Source organism: Hemitrygon akajei, chromosome 5 (assembly GCF_048418815.1).
Source record: "Hemitrygon akajei chromosome 5, sHemAka1.3, whole genome shotgun sequence".
Classification (NCBI taxonomy): domain Eukaryota; kingdom Metazoa; phylum Chordata; class Chondrichthyes; order Myliobatiformes; family Dasyatidae; genus Hemitrygon; species Hemitrygon akajei.
Window position 1 is genome coordinate 134,163,582 of NC_133128.1, and position 24,811 is coordinate 134,188,392.

The window sequence follows — 24,811 nt, forward strand, 5'->3', positions numbered from 1 at the left end:
TGGCTTCTGGGTCGCATTCCACAGACATCCGGGTGGGTTGTGTAGCGACATTGATGGTGCAGGGCACAGAATATCGGAACTTTGCGCTACTGGTCATGCCTCGACTGTGCGCACCTGTGCTATTGGGGCTCGACTTCCAGAGCCACCTGAAAAGTGTGACAATGGAGTATGACGGGCGACTCCCACCAATCACTGTCAGGAATCCTCAGTTTGGTGGGACTTCGCCATATACCCGTTACCGCACACACATACACACCGAACCACACGTCCCGCCCAGCACCATGCCGATAGCTGTGCTACTGACACTACTTGCAGCCTCTCCACCCTCAAGATCCCTCCCCCATCGCTGTTCGCCAACCTGACCCCCGAATGTAAACCGGTGGCGACTAAAAGCAGGCGGTACAGCGCAGGGGACAGGGCCTTCATTCAGTCAGACGTGCAGCGGCTGCTCGGGAGGGGATCATCGAGCCAAGCACAAGCCCTTGGCGGTCCCAGGTAGTTGTTGTTCGGACTGGGCAGAAAAATAGGATGGTTGTGGACTATAGTCAGACCATCAAAAGGTTCACGCAGCTTGACGCGTACCCCCTACCCCGCATCGCGGATATGGTCAACCAGATAGCTCAGTACAAGGTGTACTCGACAATAGATCTGAAATCCGCTTATCACCAGCTCCCCATCCGCCCAGAGGACCACCCCTACACCGACTTCGAGGCGGGCGGCAGGCTCTATCACTTCCTGCGCGTCCCATTTGGTGTCACCAATGGTGTCTCAGTCTTCCAGAGGGAAATGGACCGGATGGTGGACCAGTACAACCTGAAGGCCACATTTCCCTATCTAGATAACATCACCATCTGTGGTCGCGACTGGTCGGATCACGATGCCAATCTACAACGATTTTTCCAGGTGGCCAAAGCCCTGAACCTTACTTATAATAGGGACAAGTGTGTGTTCAGAACCACCCGACTCACTATCCTTGGGTATCTCGTGGAAAACGGGGTCATTGGCCCTGACCCCGACCGTATGCGCCCCCTGTTAGAACTCCCTCTTCCCACCACTCTCAAAGCCCTCAGACGGTGCCTGGGTTTTTTTTCCTATTACGCCCAATGGGTCCCCCATTATGCAGACAAGGCCCGCCCCCTGGTCAGGTCTACCACTTTTCCCCTCTCTGCTGAGGCCTGCACAGCCTTCAGCTGCATTAAAGGGGACATTGCAAAGCAACGATGCATGCGGTGGACGAGACCATTCCCTTCCAAGTAGAGAGTGATGCCTCCGATTTCGCGCTTGCCGCTACCCTCAATCAGGAAGGCAGGCCAGTAGCATTCTTTTCTCGTACCCTTCAAGGCTCTGAACTTCGGCACTCCGCGGTGGAGAAAGAAGCCCAGGCCATAGTGGAAGCTATTAGGCACTGGAGGCACTATCTCGCCGGCAAAAGGTTCACCTTGCTGACCGACCAGCGCTCGGTTGCGTTCATGTTCAGCAACCAACAGTGGGGCAAAATCAAAAATATAAAATTTTGCGGTGGAGAATAGAACTCTCCACCTACAATTATGATATCCTGTACCGGAATGGCAGACTCAATGAGCCCCCTGATGCCCTATCCCGGGGAACGTGTGCTAGCGCACAGCTCGACCAGCTGTATGCCCTTCATGCACATCTTTGCCATCCGGGGGTCACCCGATTTTACCATTTCGTTAAAGCCCGGAACTTGCCGTACTCCCTGGAGGACATCAGGACGATGACCAGGGACTGCCAAATCTGCGCTGAGTGCAAACCGCACTTCTACCGTCCTGACATGGCGCAACTTGTCAAGGCCACCCGCCCTTTTGAGCGACTGAGTGTTGACTTTAAGGGCCCCCTTCCCTCCACCGACCACAATGTCTATTTTCTCAATATTATTGACGAGTACTCGCGATTCCCCTTTGCCATTCCCTGCCCCAACACCACTACCACGTCCGTCATAAAAGCCCTGCGCCAGCTCTTCACTCTGTTCGGATATCCCTTCTATATCCACAGTGATAGAGGGTCCTCCTTTATGAGTGACGAGCTGCGCCAGTACCTGCTAGCTAGGGGTATTGCTACTAGTCGAACCACGAGTTACAATCCCCGGGGGAATGGACAGGTGGAGAGGGAGAATGCCACAGTGTGGAAGGCCACACTTTTAGCCCTTAAGTCAAAAGGGTTGCCGGTCTCTCGATGGCAGGAGGTCCTCCCTGAGGCTCTCCACTCTATCCGCTCCCTGTTATGTACGTCCACCAATGCCACCCCTCACGAATGCCTATTTTCTTTTCCCAGGAAGTCTGCCACTGGGACCACCCTACCAGCTTGGCTGACGTCCCCAGGGCCAGTGCTGCTACGAAAACATGTGAGGAGTAATAAATACTCCCCGCAGGTCGAGAGGGTTCACCTTTTGCATGCTAACCCCCAGTATGCCTACGTGGTCTTACCTGATGGGCGGGAGGACACGGTCTCCGTCCACGACCTGGCGCCCGCAGGAGCAGCAGACCACTACCCCGAACACTCCACGGTAACTATGAACCCTGTACCCGAGGTGACACCGCGCACACCGTGCCCCACACAGACTCCTCACGATGCTCATGTACCAGGCATCTCGTACGCATATATTCCGGGCGCCTCGCACACACGTGAGGGATCCCTGACACCTCCAGTTAGGCCAGAACCAGCACAACCTCCGACTCCTGTGCAATCACAGCCGGTGCTACGTAGATCGCGACAGATTCGACCACCTGATAGACTTAACCTGTAAATATACTTGTAAGAAACTTCGCCACCTGGGGACTCTTTTTAAAACAAAGGGGGGGTGAATGTGGTGAACTACATATACCTGTCTGGACTGCTCCTGTGGCTCCTCCCACAGACCCCTGTATAAAGGCGATTGAGGCCTGAGCCCGGCCTCAGTCTCCAGGATGTAGTGTTGTTCATTCTTCCAGTCAATAAAAGCTGATATCTCGCTTCTTACGTCTCAGAGTGAGTTATTGATGGTGCATCAGGCAGTCCCACTCCAATAATGTCACCCCCACATCCTTGCAAATTACTTCCTTTCAGATATTTACCCAGCTCCCTTTTAAACAGTGCAATTTAATTTGCTTTGACTGTGACCTCTGACATTAACCAGATATTACATTAAAACAAGATTCTTGAACTTTTAATTTTAGTTCTTCTGCTAATTACCTTCATCTGTGAACCCTGGCTCATTACCTTTCTGCCAGTCAGTACAGTTTCTCTCTATCTAATCCTTCTTTTCTTTCAAACCAAACCCCTCTGATCTATTTTCTGTGCTGCAACAACCAAATAAATCCTCCCTATGTTTTTAATTTTGTTGTCATTAATATGGTTCTAATACAATTTGGACACAGTAAGTCCCATAAACAACAAGTCACTACTGTTGGAAACAGAGTTGGTTGATACATTAATACGGAACAGGACACCAAGTTAATACAGCTTCTTTGCCAATACTGTACTGCCAAGGATTTACTCATGTAACAGCTAAAGGGACAAAAATGGTTCTATATCAACACCCTGACAAAAATGAAACTAACTTTGTGAGTCCTGATTACGGGCTTAAGGTTCTGTAGAATTAATAATCTTGATGTCTTGATACTTATAAGTGAGGATACTTGCTCTGGAGCCAAAGAAGAGGACAGATGAAGAGAAACAGCTCAGTTTAAGGATATCAACTTTACAACACATACCCAAGGACATAAAACAAATGGGCAAGTTAAAAACTTCTTGGTTTATTGAAAAATAAGTATATTTTTTGGTTCATCTTCCCTAAAACTAACCACTGGTTCTTAATGTTACAACTTTATTTAGTAACATGCACTAAGTGTGATAAAAATAATTAGTTCAGTTGCAAAATGCAAGCTAAATTATTAGATTGGCTCTTTTATATTATTCTATTATTCATTAGAAACTTTTTGGTGCACAACGAAAGTTTTCTATCTGTATTGTCATCATGCAGGAAAAACACTCATGATCAATGGCTTCTCACTGGGATTTGAAGCCTTTCAAAAGCTGTTAATTTGTGCAATGGAAACTGGAGGTGCTTTTGTATTTGGATCAGTACTGTTCTGCTGACAGATTCTACTGCTTTCAACAGCAAAATGATAATACTCCATCAAAGGTAATACAAGGCTCCTTGTTTCTGGAAAGGTCCAACTTTCAAACTGAACTCTATAATTTAAAAAAAGCTTCAAGTTATTGTCTGGAGAGAACTACTCACTAAAATTGGTGAACTGCAAGCAAAAAAATAAATGCATTCACCAACCGGTTTTCTGCTGTTTTATTTACATTGCTCATGAGCACTTTTGCACTAATAAAGTTCATGTTCAAGTTTGTCATTCAACCATACACGAATACCAATGAACAGAGCCAAACAAAACAGTATTACTCCAGGGCTAAGGTGCAAAACACATTACCAGCAGTCACATGCAGCGCAAGGTGCATATAAAACATAAAAGATGGCAGTAAGTTACAGTCACACAAAAAGTAGTCCAAGTCCCTGAGACTATGAATGTTGCAACAGTCTGCAGTCGAACACAATCCAGCTTGTCTGCAGAGCGAACACTGGGAGGCAGCACTGACTCCAGCATGGACGCCATGTAACACCACCTCTGGCACTCTAGTGGAGCACCCAACTCCGACTCCGCCGCCGAGCGGCTGCAGACAGAAAACATTGCAACTAGAGATTTGTTCTACGCTGCAACCGAGGCCTGGCAGCTTGCCCACCGGACCACACCAACGTCCAACAGGATCTTGCGGTCACAAGAAACGTGACTAAGATGATCACTTGCTGTTGGACTGCACACTTCCTTCACGCACCGACACCTCTCTGTCCCAGGCAGCATCACGGTCTGCACCAAGTTCAGCTCCTTCAGACTCTCCACCAATGAGCAACACACTGCGGCTGTAGACCTCAGGAGCTTTAAATTCTTAATGTCCAGCAAGGTCTTGCGATCATAAAAAACATGTTTAAAAAAGACAATAACACCTCTGGTTGACCTTGTAGAAGCTGTTACGTCCAAGCGCACCGGCATCTTACGGGAAGCTTGAATTAAGTTCAATGAGAGACAATGCCGTCATCTCTGTCTCCACATCCATTCAATCTTTATTCTCAGTAATCAATGCTAAAAGGAGTAAACTCGCCTCACAGGAAACACTCAGTATTGGTGCAAGCTTTCCCTGTTCATCTGCTACCCCAAATAGCTTATTTCTTCTCATAATTTTAATCTCTGCTATCATTGGAGACTTGCCAATTTCAACCTCATGTCTGCTGATGTGTAACTTAATAATCACTTTTATATCTGCATTATCCAACCTTTCATATCAAAACTATGTTTAGTTTCCTGTCTCCTGCTGTTATGTTACCTTATTATTATTATTATTATTATAATACTTGAGCCAAAGAATCGATCCAAGGCACCATCTCTGCTGTGCACCCATTATATCAGGATATTTTTCAGCCCAACATTGCACAATGGCAGTTTTCCTAATAAAAGAAATAACGAAGGTTTCCTCTCATTTTGCATCTTTGCCATCATCACCAAAAAATGTCAAATTCACCCTGGCACTTAGACCAGGTTGCCCATCACCTGAAGTAGCCATTCACCACATACCAGTTTGGTACAGACACCACAAAGACTGTTGTTGAAAACCTTGCCATCATTGCACACTGGAAGCTATGCAAAACCCCTTGGACTCTTTCCTCAACTTGTGTGCACAAAGGGATTAATATCACAGTGAAAATAAATGTTAATGAAATGTTATGCCTTGCCCCGAGATGATGACAAATGAATATATCATATAACTATGTTTTTTATAAATAGATTGTTGAATTTTGAAAAACACATGAAGAAGATTCTTAACCCTTTACATATTTACAGCCAAATGTTCTAGTGATGTTCACCAAATGTGGAATTCAGAATCAGATTTAATATCACTGGTGTAAGTCATTAAATAATGAAAAACTGAGTTACATTTAAGTATGCATATGTTATGGATGTGGTAATACTAACATTTCATCACACCTTGTCTTCTCAATGCACCTGAATATCTGACTTCCAATCTTCAAAACTTTTCTAATTCTGTTTATGTTGTCATCACTTGTTTTGTTTAGGATGTGCAAGTAAACTGGAGATTGATTTTAATTCTAAGGATCTCCAGAACCTGACTAGAAAATCTGCAGTTCAGAGATAAATGCAACACTTTTATTGTCAGTTAGAAAAAGCTTGACATTTTACCATATTGGTGTAATGATCATCACAATGGGAGGTCTGAAGGAAATCCAGAAGTAAAGAAACAACCAAAATTAAACCTTACCTTATCTTTGTCTTCTACTACATCAATCAGAACATCATCTGGATCTAGTATCCCTCCATCTGTATATTCCAAATGGTGAATCTTAATCGAGTATCCAGCATCCTTTACAAAGAAAGAAAGCACTATTTTCATTACAATGATTAACAGAGGAAAGAGCAGAATACCAAGCTGACATATGTCACTGTTCTTTCATTGATGATAAATCAAACTCCAGGAATTCCCTCCTTACAGTGCTGTGATTGCACTTTTACCAGATCAAAAGCAACCACCGAAGATTCCTCACCAACTCACATCTTCTCAAGGTGGGCAGTCTTACTACTGACACATATTTCCCACAAAAGGATTTAAAAATGTATAATTGAGACGTGCTTTATGAAGGAACTTGCTATAACATTGAATGTTTCAAAGCTTTTGTGCATAATTTCACAACTGACATGTTAGAAACATTTCTCGGCAAAATGAAGAATTTGAATAAATACACACTCCTATTTACAAAGCATAATTAATTGTTTTCTTTGGGGAAGGATCTACATGGGTATCATTTTTGTCACTGTTTCAAACAACAGTGTAGTTTTCTCAAACTGACTGCTCCAGAAAAACACTTGCATCACTATAACCACTAAAGATCAAGGCATTCAACTTACTTCCGGTACCACACAAGCAAACTTCTATTAAACACCAAGTACACTGCAGATGCTGTGGTCAAATCAAAACGTACAAAAAAGCTAGATGAACTCAGCAGGTCGGGCAGCATCCGTTGAAAGAAGCAGTCAACAAAACTACTATGTCGCACATCAACAAAATTCAAAGTACAGCCAATTAAATCCAGTGTAGATACAAAATAAACCACATCAGACATTAGCTTCAAAAAATATGCTTGAATTAAAGTGTTTAAAATTTGAGGACCTCCGTCAGTAGTGGATATTGACCATAGATACTGTGTTCTAGCTGTCTAGATACACAAGTCTGGGGGGGTACGATATGGAGGGCAAGCTGTTGCCCATGTAGCAGGCTCCCTCTCTCCACGCATCTGATGAACCCAAAGAAATGACAGAGACCGATACAGTTTGGCATCAGCAGTGTCACAGGAGTTGCCAGTCAACACTGAACTCAATGGAGGACTGACCTATTTATTGCTAGCAACATTTGCGTTGTGTCAGCAAGACGTCAAATCTGCCTTTCACATCTGTTCCATGAGAAATAAGTGCAGAAAGTTTTCATGGTGGTTCTCTCCACTGATAAACGGTCCCTGCCCAAATATTAACTGATCAGTTTCCTTCTGATCTACCTGACCTGTAAAGTTCCTCCAGTATATTGCTGCATGTTATTCCATCCCCTCTGCCTGCACTGGCAAGAGGGTCTTAGATCTTGCCCCTTCCACAGGCAGCCTTTGCAATGACTGCACCAAAGCTTCAAAGTCCAATGTATACCATATACAATCTTGAGAGTTATCTTCTTACAGGCAACCACAAGATAAACAACACAATTGAACCCATAAAAAAACCCACACAACAAAGATGGTCAAAAATCCAATGCGTGCAAAAAAAAACAAATTGTACAACCAATACAGAAGTAAACAATGAACACACACAACGTGAACTGCAGAATCCTCGAAAGTGAGTCCACGGACATGGAGCTGGTTCAGCACTGAGATGACACAGGAGCCCGATGGCTGCGAGCCACTGCTGCCAAGTCCATTCAGTGCCGAAGCAAGGAAAGCCCACGGAGCAGTGGGCTGAACACCTGTTCATCTGTTGGCCTCAGACTCAACGTTGATGCCTCAATCATTTTACTCTGGGCTCAGTGCTTAAATCAGACAAACATCGGTTAGTTTTTCGCTCCCTGGCCCAGGACTCGCCGCTTCAATCTAACCCAAAGTTTCGATCCGGCCCTAAGCCTGCTCTAGCCATGGCCACACCTGCATTCTCCAGAGTCCAGTTTGCAGAAATCTTCAGGAAACCGCAAAAATGCCTGGTCGCTTAGACAGTTCAAAAGCACAACTCCCGAAGGGAAATTACAGGCTGCAGGTTGCAGTGATTGCAGTGATTAATAGAATAGTTAGTGTTTTTTTTAAGCTCCCTTCAAAACGTCGCCATACACCACCATCCCTTAGCATGTAGTCCAGTACCTCGGATTGTGTCACCTGCAATGATCATAGATAGCTTGCTTCACTGGAAGATCAGCACGATTCAAACAGACCATAAAGATGTGTTTCACTGAACCGATAATTTTCCAGCAGCAGCTGATGCTCTTCACAGTGTATGCCCTTCAATAAGCCCAAAGAGATTAGGGTTTTGTGTAATACATCAGCATGGAATAAACCTCAAAGACCAACATATCTCTTTCCAGGCCTTCTTAGCAAATGAACAGTTCAGAAGTCAGAAGGATGGAGGGACAATGGTCTTATCTGCAAGCACCTTGCGGACAGTGATGCTGAAACTCTGGCCGTGAATTACAGATCTGACTGGGAGGACTCATCTCTCCACCAACCAAGCAATGCGATTTTAGACTCTAAAATTTAGATACATATTGTCATATTATAAGGAAAGCAGCCCTATGGCCAATGTCAGGGCTGACTAGCAAGTATCTGTTCTTGCTAATTGTCAATTCCAGTTATCATCTCACTGACCCCCATCCAGTTACAGACTGGGGGCAATTTACAGTTGCCAATTAGCCTACCAACCAAATTGTGTTTGGTACTCTGGAGGACACTGAAGCACCTGGAGGAAATATGTGGTCATAGAAAGAACATGCAAACTCCACAAGAACAGTGCTAGTGATCAGGACTGAACTTCAGTTGCTGGAGCATTGATGGCAGAGGCTCTACTAAAGGCACCACACTGTGCTGCCGCATTACCTGCTCAAGGACCCTCCAGCTCATTTCCCCCACAGGTTTTCAAGAATATTCCATGCAGTTCACTAAACCCGATTGCCTTGTGATTTAAGGTTTTCTTTTGTACAAACTTTCTCATGAGAGACAAACTTTCTCTTACGGTAGTGAAGCAGAGTTTAATAGGACAGATTGTGCAACCACAACATGGCCAGACCTACCTTTGGCAATCCTAGATAGGCAAGGCTAGAGGTACAGGTTCTTTCATACAACCATCAGATCTTGGATCGACTTATCAGAACTCAGCAAAAGAACACCATGACCACCTCTTACACTACCTTCTCTTCACTGTCTTGTATAAATTATGAGCTGCATTATCCAAACCTACGTGCCTATGATACTCCAGCAAGTTTATCATTGTGCCTGTACCTCACTGTATTTGGATACATGCCAATAAACTCAACTGAACTTGAGAACCTCAGCTGCTATCGAAAGCTTTGGGTAGACCACGGTTACACAAACACCAAGTGCCACCACATACAGAGCCTGCGTTCACCCATTGCTGGGCAAACCCCAAATGGACATTTCCAAACTTGCTGTTGGGAACTGCTGGTTTTCTGTTGCACTGCAGCAATAACCGTAAATATCTTGAAGTAAAAGAGCCAGCCAATTTGTGCAAAGTCCCATAAACAACAATCTGATAAGGATAAGATTCAGTGGTTTTGATCAAGCTATAATTATTCATCAAAGCTTCTTCCCTCAATTTATGGGAGATCCTTTGCTGTCTGCCTGGGAGCCCAAACTGTGTCTCATTCAGTCTGCCAAGTGATGCCATTTACAACAGACAGCACTCTTCCTAAAACTTTGCGCACAAGCCATTAGACTAACATTTCCCTCCCACTTAGTTGTTTGTGAATGTGAGTTCTCCCAGTGATGGATGCAATGGAAGGGCTGAAAGGCAAGTAGAACACACATCCCAGCATGATTCAGAATACAACGACAATTGGAACATCTAAAAAAGAATCAGCTGAAGCAGCTGGAGAACAACCAATTTATTTTCTTTTTTCCCTCAGCAGGGATTGCTCAGAGCAGATCAGGCTGGTAAGAGAAAGTGTTTTGTTTTTTAAAACTGTTGTCATAGCAACACATTGCCGAGCACACTGGTTCACAATCCCACACAAACTAATTAGTAACTGCCTAGCCTTGATTCAGCTTCCATTTTGGTTACTGATGGGTCTACGCTTCCAAATTACAGTAATTACCAAAAAAAAATGGTCCTTATCAATTGACACAGTTTCATGACAATTCACAACATTGTGCGAAAATTTAATTTCTTTCCCTGGTTACGAAATCTATGTAGATCTTTCAGTGAATATTCCAGAAGAAGAGAATTAGGAGCTAGGTCAAAATAGTCTGAAACCTTTATGAGATGACCAAATTGAAAGAAAGGATATAAAAGCACTGGCAAACTTAGGGACGCCAAGGTAACGTAGTAGCTAGAGCAACACCAATACAGCACGGGGCATTCCAGAGTTGAGAGTTCAATCCCAGTGCCATCTGTGAGGAGTTTGTATATTCCTCCCACATTCCAAAGATGTACATGTTAGTAGTTTAATTGGTCATTGTAAAGATTAGGATAGTGTTAAGTAGGTGTGTTTCTGGGTGATGCAGCTCATGGGTCAGAAGGGCCTCTTCTGCACTGTATCTCTAACTAACTAAACAAACAAACAAACAAATAAAACAAAATAAAAGATGTCAGAACCAGGAGATTATGCCTAGTTATAAACATTTGAACAAGCTGGAACTGCATTCCTTAAAGAGAGATTAGGAATCTTTTGATAAGGAAAATTTCTCATATTTTGCTTCCTATGTTTCCTTATAACACACGAGGCCATTCAGTCCAGAGTCTCTGCCAGCACTCAGAGTATTCCTGTCAGACCCATATTAAATACTGAGACAATTTTTTCTTTTGATTATTCAATTACAGAAATAAAAATACTTGAATTCACACAACACTGCCAACAGTTTTACAATTAATGCTATATTCTGCCATCATATTTGACCTACCAAAATGAACCACTTCACACTTGTCTGGGTTGAACGCCATCTGCCACTTCTCAGCCCGGTTTTGCATCCTATCAATGTCCCGCTGTAACCTCTGCCAGCCCTCCACACTATCCACAACACGCCCAACCTTTGTGTCATCAGCAAATTTACTAACCCATCCCTCCACTTCCTCAACCAGGTCATTTATAAAAATCACAAAGAGTCCCAGAACAGATCCCTAAGGCACACCACTGCAGAATATGACCCGTCTACAACCACTCTTTGCCTTCTGTGGGCAAGCCAGTTCTGGATCTACAAAGCAATGTCCCCTTGGATCCCATGCCTCCTTACTTTCTCAATAAGCCTTGCATGGGGTATCTTATCAAATGCCTTGCTAAAATTCATATACACTACATCTACGGCTCTACCTTCATCAATGTGTTTAGTCACATCCTCAAAAAATTCAATCAGGCTCGTAAGGCACGACCTGCCTTTGACAAAGCCATGCTAACTATTCCTAATCATACTGTGCCTCTCCAAATGTTCATAAATCCTGCCTCTAAGGATCTTCTCTATCAACTTACCAACCACTGAAGTAAGACTCACTGGTCTATAATTTCCTGGGCTATCCCTACTCCCTTCTTGAATAAGGGAACAACATCCACAATCCTCCAATCCTCAACTCTCCCATCCTCATTGATGATGCAAAGAGCATTGCCAGAGGCTCAGCAATCTCCTCCCTCGCTTCCCACAGTAGCCTGGGGCACATCCCGTCTCATCCCAGTGACTTATCCAACTTGATGCTTTACAAAAGCCCCAGCACATTCCTCTTCCTTAATATCTTCATGCTCAAGCTTTTCAGTCCACTGCAAGTCATTCCTACAATCGTCAAGATCCTTTTCCGTAGTAAATACTGAAGCAAAGTATTCATTAAGTACCTCCGCTATTTCCTCCAGTTTCATACACACTTTTCCACTGTCACATTTGGCAGCATCTGTGGAAGAGGGAACTGTTGTCATTTCAAATCAGGGACACTTTGCCTAATTTTCTTCTACCTTTAGAAAATACTGACCGAGGAATAACTACTGAAGAGGACACCAAGTGAAGGAAGGAGAAGGAGGAGGCCACAAAGCCTCCTTTTAGTACGATCACTACTCAAATGTTGCCCAATCCAATATCTCCCAAATTCCTTCATTTTTCAAAAATCTTTCTCAAGCTTGCATACACTTATATCCAAAACTGTTAGAAGCTCAAAATTCCAATACCACTTCATCTAAGTCTTATAATGAGAGTCTACCCTGAGTTCTCAGCTTCCTATGGGAGAAACATTCTCAGACTACCCTTGTCAATCCATTTTGTTATGTTATTGCTAGGGATGATGCACCTGCTCATCTACAGAAAAGAATAGTGGGACCATTTATATCCATCTGAGCTGACGATTTTAATGTTCCACCTGCTGCACTACACTGCCAACAGTGTTAAAGTACCTCTGTAATTTACTGAATTAGCAGTCTACATTTGTATCCAAGGTACGAGACCAACTCAAAACCAAAACTATCCTACTTCAGATCCAAAACCACAATTCACAAACGTAACATTGTCACCTTTCAATCCCAAAGAGAATTCAGCAAAAACATCTTTATCGAGAAGTTGGTGGATCTTACTGTCATCTAGGAGAGGCTGGGGTAAAGAGCAGATACCCATCCAAGAAAGCTGGCCCAGAAATTAATAGAGCAATATCAGTATAATCTGGGTAATGGGCTGAATCTTTCTTTCATTTTAAGACAGCGCTGGTGGAACACAGCAATTTCTTGTCGATAGCAAACAAAAGAAAGCAAAACATCTGGTCAAGATAGCACCAGCCAACAATGCTACTTCAGGCGACATCTTCCAGGAAGTCCATGAAACTGTTTCTTGCACTTCTTTTTATTTGAAATGCACTTCTGGTACTGTTAGAGCCTGTGAGCAACAGTTTGAAGATCAATTTAGCGATCTGGTGCTTTCTTGTCTCCGATAAGATTCCAGGAGGCGAGCAGCCTCAAGGCCTAGAAACTTAGAGACAAGGCGAGTGCAGAATGCAAGCGAGTGTTCAGTGCCATCGACCAGTCTTTCGTTGGCTGCTGCCCAAGGAAGGTGTCTGCGTGTGACCATCTCTTGCTTACTGCTCCTGAAGGAAAGCCCCTGCATTTGGACGGTCTCTGTCTCTCTCTCAATGTTGTCAGAGGATGATAGCAAAGTTCTGGGTCTGGAACTTATGAATTATCTTTTGAACACTTTCAGTTTTATGTTTTTATATTCTGTGTTTTCACCTGTCCTTTCTTGTTGCCTTTGCACAATGTGTTTGTCTTTTTTACTCATGGGCAGGGTTTGCTTTTTTTGCACATGGGGGGGCACTGATGTTCTTGTTGCCATTTGCAGGATTTGTTTTTTGTGCATGGGGGTATTTGATGTTTTTGTTGTCATTTGCGCAATTTTTTTTGTGCATGTGTTAAACCTTACTTGTAATTATTACCTGTTACCCAATGCAAGAACACACAGTACTACGGAAGATAAAGCAACAGCTTTTTATTAGTAGCTCGTTACTAGGGAGAACCTTCCTTCAGCACTCTCTTGGAGTCTGCATCGGAATCTCCATTTACTTGTACAAGCATGGCTCTTTTATACACATGTAGTCGCGTACACTTGTTAAGCAATTGTGCAATTTCTTTACTTGCCCAGTAACATAAGGTACTTATAAGGTAATTGATCATTTAGCGAATCATTGTTCTAAGAACCTGCTTAGCATGGATAGTTCCCGTTTACTTCTAAGACCTGTGTTAGGACATTGCCTCATCAGGCGGTTCTTTATTTAAACCTTGGTCTAGCAATTTCGAGAACAATGTCTCATGTTCAGAAAGCAGTGTATAATTAACACCGCATCCTCTGATGTGTCAGCAACATCAAAATTACTCTTTAACCCCTTTAATTTCTTCACATAGTGGGAATTGACATTTTTCTTTTAATGGCTTCCATTATATTCTTTGCTTCATGGTTATCTAGAGAAGACAAATCTCAGAATTCTATACTCATTCATACTTTCATAATGTATATACCTTGAACCTTGAACTAACTACTTTATTAATCACACTTTTTTCGGATAAATAATCACAGCAATCAATAGACTGTAAATTCCCTTGAACTTTTGAACCACCTGTACGACCTGGCATCTTTGCGGTGTGAATTGAAGACTCGAAGGTGCAGGATGGTTGTGGAGTGATGTGTACAGCCGGATCAAGGTGGCCAGGCCCAGGCCCAAGAGCGGGGAATGAGCTGATGTTTGGCTTTTGCTGAAGTGAGCTTGGAGGTGATTCGATGCAGCAGAACCAAGGCGAGGGAGAGTCAAGGTGGCTGAGGATGAGGAAAAGATCTGAAGTTTGATCAACTTAAGTGCCAGGCTGAATTGGACGGGTCAAGTATGGACTGAATCAATGAGGTAGGGCCCATGCCCGAGAGCACAGCGAAGCAGTAGGGCCTGGGTCCGAGAGTGAGGAATGGCCCTGCAGTATTGACAGCATTCATGTTTGTGGACTCGCTTCCGTGAACTTCAGTTGTTCACTTGCTTTTGTTGTTTACACAATTTGGTTTTTTTTTTCCCCTGCACACTGGGTGTTTGATAGTCTTTTTTAAATAGATTCTATTGGGTTTCTTTGTTTTGTGGCTGCCTGTAAGGAAACGAATCTCAGGGTATGCATACTTTGATAATAAATGTATTTTGAACTTTGAATCATCTGACCAACAGACCTGCTGTTACTGCTGCAACTAGCTTTGCCTTTGAGTTAGAAGGTGGCCTGAGCGGCAAGGTGGTGTGCTGATCACTGGGCCAAGCCAGTCAGTGACTGCCCACTTACTCACAAAACAGGCCCCTCGCTGTGCTTCTGGAAAGTGAATCATCCACTGAACATGTCAGCAAGCAGCTCCCTCCATTCGTCAATCCAGCTCCACTGAAATTTTTGCCTCAGCCATAACGAGCAGCTTAAGAGCTCTTGGTGATTGGGAATGTGGGCATTGTTGAGCTCCCAGGAAAAGAGGGCAAACAAAGAAATTATATGTGTAACAAGTTTGCCCAAAACACCAGCAAAGAAGGCAGGACATTTTGAGCAAATCTTTAAAAAAAAAGATGGAAATGGGTTTTTTTTTTAAATCACGTTTATGGATCTGTCAATTCCTATCAGACGATCTTCCTCAACTCTGGTCCTTTCTTAAGATGAATTTTCCCCTTGTACAAACAAAGACGTGTTACCAAGAAATGTTACCAAGGCTTTCTTTGGCAATTAACTGTGACAAAGTAAATCAAATTATAAATGCATAAGTACTGATCATGAGACCTCAACTTCTTCACCCATCTACCCTAAGGTCTCTTGAACAGTGAATAGTACAGAATCCACTCTGGGCCACTTACCCATATTATATGATTGAAATGGAAATACTAATGGGCACAGTCGACTCACTTACCAAACTCAAATGAAAAGTTGGCAAACTCAACAAGATTTAAGGACAATGCACTGAAGTCATAAGTCAGCAATAAATATGACATGCTGGACAATCCACCCCAAAGTAAGAATGGAGAAGTGTGCTATCTACTTGTCAGCAGTTTTGGTATTAGCTCATAGTAAGCATTCATAGTTTTAAAACAGGTTATAAATTTTCCAGCATCTGTGAGGAATCAAGGGACTTACAAGTGAACTTCTCAAACAGATATAAACAGAGAGGAAATGTTTTTTGACTGGTGTTTTTAGCAAACAATTAATGTAGTTGTTAGTTTTTAATGTTAATAATGTAAACCATATTCACTTGCCCTCCTGCTCCAAGAGAACTGAGAGACCCAGTTTATACAAGGTCCTCTCAGACAAGCTCCTCTGAATCTCTGTGGTTTGGTTGACAAAGATTCATAAATTTACAAGCAAGTAAAGATGGCAGCAATTTGGCTGGTCTTGCATCAACAGGCTTAAAAAGCAGGCAAGTAAAACCCAGCAGCATCCCAGAATGCTAAAGACTTAAAGACTTTTTACAAGCAAACCATTTTTGACTTGCTTGTGGTAAACATCTTTTTGCACAAGCTTGCAGCAGGCTGAAGGTGATACAATTGAAATGGAGGTTGTATCAATCAAACTGTCATGGGTATGATTTCAGCAGTTTATAGGAAGCTGCTGTCACAGCTATACAGAAGGAAATATGCTCCTCCAAGCAGTCACCAACATCATCCAAAGGCAGAATAAGTAATACCTGAAGCTAATAGACAGCTGGGAGCTACAGACATTTGATCACTGGTATAAAATGAAAATGATCTTCAAGTAATTGTTGCGAGTAAGTTGTGTTTTGAGTCAGAGAAGTCTATGCAAGCAAAACACAATTATAGTCAAATTAAAATTGTGTAAGGTACAGGATAAAGAAGTCATATTAGTGTATGTTGGAGTTATTTTATATCATACAGTATAATCTTAATTAATTTCATATATCATTATTTATAGCTTTTGGCAGTGTTAATCAACATTTCACCATGTTCCAGGTTGTGCTGTTCCTGTAAGTCTTGACTAGCTTTAACCCCACCCTGATGAGTTCAGGCCACCCCAGAGATCTGCAGGGAGAGTAACCTATCCACAAAACTCACATGAAAGTTTAAAGATATCCTTTGTTGAATTAAATAGACATCAGTCTGTACTTTCTGTGCAATCGTAAAACTGATGACTCATACCGTCAAATCCCGTGGAGTTTACAGTCCCTGTGACAGTGTGGGGTTGCTCTGGCTGCTCTGGTTTCTTCCCACATGCCAATAATGTGTAGGTTGGAAGCTAATTGACCACTGTAAATTTCCCCTAATGAGTAAGTGAGGGATAGAATCTGGGGGGAAATTGATGAGAATGTGTGTAGAATAAAAATCAGATTAATGTACCAACGCTTTTAGATATTCATCACCCTCTGGCTAAAGAAATTTCTCTGCATCTTTGTTTTAAATGGACGCTCCTCTATCCTGAGGCTGTGCCCTCTTGTCCTAGACTCCCACAGCATGGGAAACATCCTTTCCAAATCTACTCTGTTTAGGCCTTTCAACATTTGAAAGGTTTCAATGAGACCATCCCCCACCCCCCCCCCCCCCCACCATCCTTCTAAATTCCTGCAAGTATAGAGCTAGAGCCATCAAACATTCCTCGTATGATGACACTTTCGTTCCCAGAATCATCCATGTGAACCGCCTCTGGACCCTCCCCAATGCCAGCACATCTTTTCTTAGATGAGCAGCCCACAACTGTTCACAATACTTGAGGTAAAGCCTCACCAGTGCCTTATAAAGCCTCAGCATCACATCCCTGCTCTTGTATTCTAGACCTCCTGAAATGAAGGCAAACATTGCATTTGCCTTCCTCACCACATTCTCAACCTGCAAGTTAACTTTTAAGGTGTTCTGCACAAGAGCTCCCAAGTCCCTTTGCATCTCAGATTTTTGGATTTTCTCCCCGTTCAGAAAATAGCCTGCACATTTATTTCTACTACCGAAGTGAAAGTGCATGACCATGCATTTTCTAACATTGCATTTAATTTACCAATTCTCCTAATCTGTCCAAATCCTTCTGCAGTCTACCTGTTTCCTCAACACTACCTGTCCCTCCACCAATCTTTGTATCAACTGCAAACTTAGCAACAAAGCCATCTATTCCATCATCTAAATCATTGATATACAGCATAAAAAGAAAAGGTCCCAAAACTGACCCCTGTAGAACATCACTACGCACTGGCAGCCAACCGGAAAAGGATCCTTTATTCCTACTCGCTGCCTCCTACCAATCAACCAATGCTTTAACCATGTTAGTAACTTTCCTGTAATACCATGGGCTCTTAGTAAATTGCCTCAAGTGTGGCACCTTATCAAAGGCCTTCTGAAAGTCCAAATATACAACATCCACTACATCCCCTTTATCTATCCTATGTGTAATCTCCTCAAAGAATTCCAACAGGTTCATTTGGCAAGATTTTCCCTTAAGGAAACCATGCTGACTTTGTACTATCCTGTCCTGTGTCACCAAATACTCCATCAGCTCATCCTTAACAATTGACTCCAACATCTTCCCAACCACTGAGGTCAGGCTAGCTGGTTTATAATTTCCTTTCTGCTGCCTTCCTCCTTTCTTTTTTTTTAACAGTTCATCCTTCACTCCGGTTCCCACCCCGTGCCAAACCATCCCCAACAGTTCTAACAAACCTGCCCATGAGAACATTGGTCCCCCTTGGGTTCAGGTGCAACCCATCACTTTTGTACAGGTCATACCTCCCCCAGAAGAGATCCCAATGATCCAAGAACCTGAAGCCCTGCCCCTTGCACCAGCTTCTCAGCCATGCATTTATCTGCCAGATCATCCTGTTTCAACCCTCACTGTCACCTCTGTGACTCTGATGCTTCATCACCATCTTCAAGTGAAGCAAAGCTTAGAAAAATAGAGGGTTGTGCAGTAGGGAAATTCTCAACAGCTTTGAGAGTAGGTTAAATGGTCGGCACAACATTGTGGGCTGAAGGGCCTGTAATGTGCTGTGGATTTTCAATATTTCAAAGGTCCAGAAACTCCAAGGATAATAAAGGATAATCAGGACTTGATTTATATATAATTATATTTAAACAGGAAGGAAATTGATTTTTTTAAACCAAGATTTGATGAGATCATTCTGCAACCGATGACAACTCTCTGTTAAAGGAAACTAATTCTATCTGTGCTCAAGTATTTCCCAGCAAGGAGCATTAAGTCAGCATTCAGGTGCAAAAATTCCACATGGCATAGAAATGGTTCACAACCTCACAAGATGTTCATGTACTTGAACCACCATGCACACAGCCTGATTATTCAGTAACACAGTGACAAGAAAAACTTGGGGCATCTTAAGGGAAAACCAAAGTGGCAATTTCCAGATTCCATCCATTCACTGCGGTACCAAATGCATTTAGTCCATGTCCATCAAAAATATATTAATCGCAGTTTTGGGATGTTATATTGATCCCAGTCTTGGCAGCTATTTGGAGAAGACAGAGTTGCAGATTTATAAGTTGAAAAATAATGCTTCATGACAACTTCTAACAGTCTTTCTCCAATTTTAAGGTGACGCTGCTTGTTCTACACTCCTAAACCAGGGAAAAATGATTTCAGGAAGGGAAAATTGTGGGGTCAGTGGTAAAAAGGGTAAGCAGCTTTAAGCTCCTGGTGCTAATATTTTGTATGATCCGTCTTGGGCCCAACACTACTTCCGTAATCACAATTAAGCCAGTGACTCTACACCATTAGGAGTTTGAGGAGATTTGGTACATCACCAAAGACCCTTGCAAAGTTCTACTGACGTATGGTGAAGAGCACATCTGACTGGTTACATCACAGCCTGCTATGGAGGCTTCAATTCACAGGATCATAAGAGGCTGCAGAGGGTTGTCGACTCAGACAACTCCATCAAGGGCACAAGGACACATGGAAGAGCCATTGCCTCAAGAAGGTGGGACAGGACACTGAAGACCCACACTCAATGATTCAGAAACAGCTTCTTCCCCTCCACCATAATGTTTCTGAATGGTACATGAATCAATGAACTCATACTATCTTACTATTCTTGTGTTTTGCTTTATTTGGTACTTTACAGCAATTTTATGCTCTTGGACTGTTTTGCTACCAAAATACAACAAATTTCATGTCATATAAGACAGTGAAAATAAATCTTAATTCTTATTCTGTTGACAATCTTTTAATTGGCTCGTTTAACCATCTTAAACATCTCAATTAAAGTCACTCCTAAATCCTCAATACTCAGAAAAAAGACAAGTAATCCTTGCTTTCCTATTTTAACCCCTTCAGCACTGATACCATGCAGGTGTATCTGCACTGCAAGGGATGGTGCCTAGAGCACAGAACTCAATATGGCATTCAACCGCAGCTCTATAAAGCTGCAAATTCAACTTCCACCCATTAGCAATGGGGCCCCCCTGAGAGCCAGGCCTGCATTCTATTCACTTCCTCGATTATTTCAGAGATTACACTGCAGAGATTCTGCAGTAATTTTCCCAACAAGAAAGCTTTTGTTGCAGAAAACAGACTGAGTACTTGAGCTTCACGTCATGTCAGTTTTACAGCAATGCCTCGTCAAAAGATTCAAGCCATTAAATGATCAGAGCTACTGGGGTCATCATAGTCCTCTTCACAGTTAATAAAACTGGATGTTCCATTCCACTAACAGAAGCACACACTTTTGTAAGCTGCTATTCAACCAACGTACTTCTAAGCGATACTCATCTTGCCTTTGGTTTTAAAACAAATCAAGAGAGTTTGAAAGGAGGTCTAGAAATTCATTCACATAACTCCTTGAGAAATAACAACCTGCTGTTTAAAATTTGTCTGACCCTAACCTCATCATGAACCACAATTTTGCACATTCTCAATGTGCCTATCACACTCAGGAATATCCAAAATTCTTGGTGGAATTTTTGCTTTCTCTCACATTTATTTTTCAGCATAAAGCACCCTAACCACTGCATTGTAGGCAAAAGTAAGTACAGCCAGTTTTAATTAACCCCATTTCACCTGAAACCATGCTGGTTGAGTTGCGAGCAATCTGTTTTTGGGTATTGTTTTTAAGATCTGAGAGTTCCTGCAACATCGGTTACAGACTCCATAGATCTTAATTGTTTTGCTCAGTCAGAGTTATGTCATAGTTTCTCTCAGATTCCTCACCTCAGTCTACTGCAGGTGACCTCTGGTACATCTGGTGGTGTGTTTGCTCACCCTGCTTTAGGGAGGTCACTCAGACTTCACATTCAAGAACAGAAAACAATATTCGCCTTTCCTTTCACCCACAGAAGCAAGCAGAGTAGGCACATGCTTGCACAGCAAGCTTCCTCAAAGTGCAGGCTTTCAGGGATATTCTCAAATCCTTGTAGCTACTTCCTACCAGCAGTGCCTGGCTATAGACACAAACAATTTACATGTCCTCATTGCACAGGCTTCACCAGCCTGTGCATGTGTCTCTGACCTCTTGGAAGTTCACTTCTTCCACATACATTGCAGTTTCCTTCTGTCAGTTATAATACTGCGCTGGAGCTGGAAGAGACATAGTTCCAGATCAGAGGCATTCAAATCTGGTGACCAAGTTACAAGAGGTTCTCCTCAATCTCCAGCAGCACAGATGCACCACAAGGCTATGTGCTTGGCTCACTGTTCTACTCACCTTACACTTACGACTGCGTGGCTAGGCACAGCTCCAATGCCACATTCAAGTTTGCTGACAACACTATGGCTGTAGGCCAAATCAAAGGTGGTGACGAATCATCATATAGGAGGGAGAATAAAAATCTGGCTAAGTGATGCCATAACAAGACCAAGGAGCTGAATTATTGACTTCAGGAGGAGGAAACTAGAGGACCATGAGTCAGTCATCATTGAAGGATCATAGGTGGAGAGGGTCAGCATCTTGAAATTCCATGGTGTTATTTATTTCGAAGGACCTGTCCTGGGCCCAGTATGTAAATGCAAATACAAAGAAATCACAGCAGCACCTCTACTTCTTTAGGAGTCTGCGAAAATATATCTAAAGTTCTCAAAAACTACTATAGATGTGTGGTGAAAAGTATATTGACTGACTGCGTCACAGCATGGTATGGAAACACCACTGCCCTTGACAGAAAATCCTACAAAAGGTAGTGAATATGGCAGAGTCCATTACAAGTAAAACCCTCCCCGTCACTGGGCACATCGACATAGGAGCGTTGTCATAGGAAAGCAGCATCCGTCAGAGAAACCTTCCCCCCCCCAACTTCACCACCCAGGTCAAGCTCTCTTATCACTGTTGCCATAAGGAAGAAACTACAGGAGCCCCAGGGCTGCCACCACCAGGTTGAGTTGTTGCCCCTCAACTGTCAGGCTCCTGAACCAAAGGGGATAACTTCACTCGCCCCACAAATTGTAATATTTCCACAATCTATGGACTCACTTTCAAGGACTCTTCACCTCATGTTCTCGATATCTATTGCTTATTTATTTATAATGGTTATTATTTCTTTCTTTTTGTATTTGCATTATTTGTGTCTTTTACACACTGGTTGGACGCCCAAGTTGGTGTCCTGTTTCATTGATTCTATTCTGGTTATTATTCTATTTTGGATTTATTGAGGATGCCTGCAAGGAAATGAACCTCAGGGTTGTATATGGTGACACATATGCACTTTAATAATAACCTTACTTGAACTTTGAACTTAATTTCATGTCCACTTTGAGAGCTGGTAACAAGACTACACCTGCTGGACGACATATGTCATTTTCTTGCGGGCATTGTCAATAAATACAATAACCATAATAGAATCAATGAAAGACCACAACAACGGGGCAGGCAACCAGTGTGCAAAAGACAACAAACTGTGCAAATACAAAGAGGAGGAGGAAGGGGGGGGGGGGGGAAGAGGGAGATAAATAGATAGATAAACAAGCAGAAAATATCAAGAACATGAAGAGCTCTTGAAATTGAGTCCATAGGTTGTAGGAACAGTTCAGTAATAGAGCAAGTGAAGTTGAGTGGAGTTATCCCCTTTAGGTTCAAGGGATTAATGGTTGAGGGATGACTGTTCCCCAACTTGCTGGTAAAGCATACCAAAGAGCAGCACATTATTTTCTGATCTCCTTACTTCCATTTGTGGAATTATGCTATGCACAAATTGGACGCTATATTTCCTGAAAAACACATCATACACTTTTCTGGGATTCTGAACATTCCAAAAGGGAAATGAGTTTCCACATAGATGACTCTCTTTCTTTATTTTAAATGTTCTGGCATGTTTTAGGGTGCCAGTTTCTGAGTGAATCACGGCAATAATAGAGTGACTCATATCCCCTAGTTACAGTGCTGCTCTTAAAGCATCACTATGGATAAATCCCTTTGCAATAGGACAATGCCATGTCACAAAACACTGAGCCAAAGTTTAAAGGGATAGACAAAACTTACATTATTCAAGGCTGAAGTTCTCCTTCAAACATGACCAACATTGCACATGGGGAAAATCTTGAGAAACAAACAAAGCGCAGGAGGAACCCAGCAAGTCAGACAGCATCTGTACAAAATATTCTTCAAAGAACATTTATGACTTAATTTCATTTTCCGTATTGGCCTCCATTAAACATACTGCAAGAGACCAGGATGGCCACTTTGATTTGCTAGCTGCAACCTTTACAAACAAACACCTAATTAAATGGGGTACAGAGGTTCAATCCTGCTGGCCCTCTCCCAGCCTCAGACTAAGCAATGAAGCCCAGATATTAACTAGGACTCATGCCACGCCCCCAGAAGGCAAGGCAGGGAACTGGACTGCACCTTCAGTCAAAAATGCAACTGCCTTCAAAACTTCCTGAGCATCTCAGATGGTGAAGGAGAATATATGAGGGGTGTGGGCAAAACTGGAGCACTAGAGAGGGAGTAGAGTGTCAGGAACACTGCTGGTCTCCTGTGAGGTGGCAAATTGAGGAGGTGGATGGGTACCTGAGTACCAAAGGGGTAGGACGGAAGAACCAGGATGCAGATCAGACTCACCCCATCTAATTCCATGCAACATGAGAGGCATTCAGCCCACAGAGTTCTTGCCAGCTCAAAACATTCCTTGAAATGCTCATTAACACCTACTCTATTCCTCCACCTCCCAGTTACACTCAGGGCAATACAGAAGGCCCAGTTCATCGAATTAGCACCAACCCACTGTGCACGAGTCGGCTGAGTGCATCCACTCCATCTGCTTCGATAGTGCAGTTCAGAGAGTCACTGGACAATCTGCTGAACACTCCTGCAATATTGAGAGCAAGCTTCCCCAATAACTGGCAATCATGGATTGGGACAGGCTGTTTTCTGGCAAAGGACTACTTGGTAAGTGGGAGGCTTTCAAAGGTGAAATTTTGCAAGGCCAAAGCTTGTATGTGCTGGTCAGAATAAAAGGTAAAGATAACCAGTGTAGGGTACCTTGGTTTTCAAGAGATATTGAGGACCTGGTTGAGAAAAAAAGAGGTGCATAGCAGGTATTGGCAGGTAGGAACAAATGAGGTGCTTATGGAGTATAAGAAATACAAGAGAACACTTAAGAAAGAAATCAGGAGGGCTAAAAGAGGCCATTTAGAACTGAGATGCGGAAAAACTTTTTCACCCAGAGAGTAGTGGATATGTGGAATGCTCTGCCCCAGAAGGCAGTGGAGGCCAAGTCTCTGGATGCATTCAAGAGAGAGTTAGATAGAGCTCTTATAGATAGCGGGGTCAAGGGATATGGGGAGAGGGCAGGAACGGGGTACTGATTGTGTATGATCAGCCATGATCACCGTGAATGGCGGTGCTGGCTAGAAGGGCCAAATGGCCAACTCCTGCACCTATTGTCTATTGTCTAAAAGACGGCATAAAGTTGTTCTAGCAGACAAGGTGAAGGAGAATCCTCAGGGATTCTACACACGTTAAGAGCAAAAGGATGGCAAGAGACATAATTGGTTCTCTGGATCAGAATGGTAATTCATGTATAGAGCCTGCAGAGATGGAGGGAAATCTTAAAGGAATTTTTTGTATCTGTATTTCCTCAGG

At 42.9% G+C, this 24,811-nt stretch overlaps 1 protein-coding gene across 3 annotated transcripts in view; it reads right to left on the minus strand.

Moving 5' to 3' along the window:
- The window catches only part of LOC140728185 (partitioning defective 3 homolog B-like), a 1,189,360-nt gene that overhangs the window by 1,056,185 nt on the left and 108,364 nt on the right, over positions 1-24,811 (minus strand). For all 3 annotated transcript variants that reach the window (XM_073046530.1, XM_073046528.1, XM_073046527.1), the window contains exon 2: positions 6,337-6,438. In XM_073046530.1, the coding sequence (XP_072902631.1) occupies positions 6,337-6,438 (102 nt within the window). The remainder of the gene's footprint in view (positions 1-6,336; positions 6,439-24,811) is intronic.